Source organism: Neurospora tetrasperma, assembly GCF_000213175.1.
Source record: "Neurospora tetrasperma FGSC 2508 unplaced genomic scaffold NEUTE1scaffold_64, whole genome shotgun sequence".
NCBI lineage: Eukaryota > Fungi > Ascomycota > Sordariomycetes > Sordariales > Sordariaceae > Neurospora > Neurospora tetrasperma.
In genome coordinates, this window is record NW_009799162.1 from 581 (window position 1) to 2,974 (window position 2,394).

Here is a 2,394-nt window from a genome sequence, read left to right on the forward strand (position 1 = left end):
AAGTCTATATTATGTCCGCCTCGGGATTCGCTGTTGTTTCTCCTTTGTTTTCTTCCTGGCATTCTGCGTTTCCAAAGCCCCAAAGTCAAGCGTTTTAATGTGAGCAGTATCTATTGCTCGTAAGGTTTGTTTGATGGCAAGCAATGTGGCCGTCCCAGGTCAATACAACAGGACAACAAGAAAAAAAATCTCGCTGGAAATCATGAATACCGGCATGTTCGCTTCTTCCAACATTCACCACCCATCAGTCTCTGCAAGCATCAACTCCAACAAACGCACATATCCCCCCCTTTCACGAACCAATTTCATGAGCCACCAGACACCACCGTATTCTTCAGGGCTCGTGGGGGACTAGGACACCTCTTCATCAAGGTCCATGGGTGATCCGCCACTATCCGAGGCATTGTCGGCATCTATGTGCATAACCTCATCCCCAGATTGGCTCTGAGTTTCCACATCCTCAGTGTCCAGATCCTTCTCCTCCACTGTGATTTGAGACAGCTGTTTAATATCTTTGTTCTCTCTCAAAGGTTGACCATTGGATGCATGAACTTCCCCTGTCGAGGACCTCCTCGAAGAAGAAGGACTTTTCAGGTAGACTGATGGAGGAGAGAGAGGAATCTCGTCGGGATCCACATTCTCAGCTGTTTGTGCTACTTTGTCTTTCCAGGGCTCAACCTCTTCGAGGACAGCAGACTTCCTCCACACCCTGGCGTAGGGATCATTGGTGGGATCCGGGGGCAATTCGGTGACGGCCGTGGCGTATCGGGGAATAAGGGGTTTCTGGTAATCGGAAGTGAGAGCGGCTGAGTTGGCGGGACCAAAGGGCATGACCTCGCTTCCTGAGGTGTGATATTCCCGATTCGATACTGGTTTGGTCATTATGTCCCATACCACGTTGCTATTGGCAAAGATGTACCAATGCATGGCATCCGGACTGCGAACTAAATACGGCGTTGAGCAGTGTCAGCATGTTCCAATGAAGTATTATTTCTTCAAGGACAACGAAAGAAAAACCTATGTTGCTTGGAAGGTAGAACGGACTCTGGCCGTGTTCGCTCTGGCTCGTAGTACAGTGTCAGAAGCTCTTTCATTCCTTGGCCCAACGCGCTTCTGCCACTGCACTACTCCCGGAACGAACAAGGCCTTTGTCAATTCTCGACTCAGCCGCCAAAGGATATATGTTGAGCAAAATGCGTAGAGGTAGGCTTACCCATGTCGAGAGCGCGGTTTGTTGTTAGGATGGGCGAGTTTCGGCCTCCGTCCTCCAAACCTGGTCTGGCGCCAAGTGCAGTAAGCGTGAACATTTTACCGCAGACCTGCAGGAACAATCCACACCCTTGTTGTCCTCTATACCATAAGTCGACTTGGAAGAAATGTTGGAGCCCAGGCTCCCCGCCCATGTTTGCGGAACCCGGTTGTTCCAGCATCTTCTTCGTCCAAACCGCTGCCAGCCTCTTCGTTCCTGGTGGCCCCGTATGTTGCTCAATGGACTCAACTTTCCCCAAGCAATTTTCCCTCCTTTTTCCCTTGGTGTTATACGCATAATTCACGGTTTCCGATGTGTGGGCCAAGGAGTAAGGTTCATCATCGCCGTCGACGCGGAGCCCGAGGTCGCACAAGAAGTGTGTAGGAAAGAGGTAATAGGGGATGTCGAAAAGCATGAGGATGGTGGGGCCGTTTTGGTGGCTGTAGTCCTACTCCTTCAGCTCACGCTTTGGGTAACACCCGAATTGAACTGTCCTGCCGATCTCCACGGCGTCAAATGGAGGGGTAAACATCAGTTTGTTGACAATGGTTTTCCGCGGCTTTATATACATGTCGACCAGGCGTTTGGGGCCATCATGTCGAGGCTGAGATGCCGAAGGCGTGGGAGATAACACACCCGGCTCCGTGTCTTGAGCCTTGGGAGGGGGCAGATCCGGAGGCGATGACATGGTTGATGGTAGACTAGATCTCGGAAACTCCACGCTGGGTGTTGCTGCTGCGGCTCGTGTCGAAATGTTGGCAAATGAATGATTGTATGATGTTCATGGGTGAGTGAAGTGATGGTCAATGCGGGTCTACCGACCATCAAAAAGGGATACTGGAGAGACGATGTGGTTGCGGTTCGACGGACAAGGCAAAGGAAAAGTAAGGACGAGAACGCAAAGCAAGGGAAATGTTAGTAAACAACATGAAGGGTATCAGGAAGGAACGGGTTTATTTGAACAGGTCTGTATTTCTTTCCGGTATGGTTTGACTGGAACCCAAGTTCTGGGGGAGGAAAGAAAGGAAGGGAGGAAATGAAGAAGAGAGGAACTACCTGGAGGGCTTTCGGTTGCAGGGTCACGCACAAGCCTCGAAAAGGCCAATCTCAAAAAGAGTACGGAGAGAGAGAGAGAAAAAAAAAAA

The 2,394-nt window shown here is 50.4% G+C and overlaps 1 protein-coding gene across 1 annotated transcript; it reads right to left on the reverse strand.

Annotated features, from left to right (window-relative positions):
* Positions 1-351: 351 nt before the first annotated feature.
* On the reverse strand, positions 352-1,937 carry NEUTE1DRAFT_50575 (uncharacterized protein; the record flags this gene model as incomplete). The annotated part of the gene is made up of 3 exons (XM_009856588.1): positions 352-944; positions 1,214-1,278; positions 1,702-1,937. 3 exons carry the CDS (start codon positions 1,935-1,937, stop codon positions 352-354), a joined length of 894 nt encoding a protein of 297 aa, XP_009854890.1.
* Between the last annotated feature and the right edge of the window lie 457 nt (positions 1,938-2,394).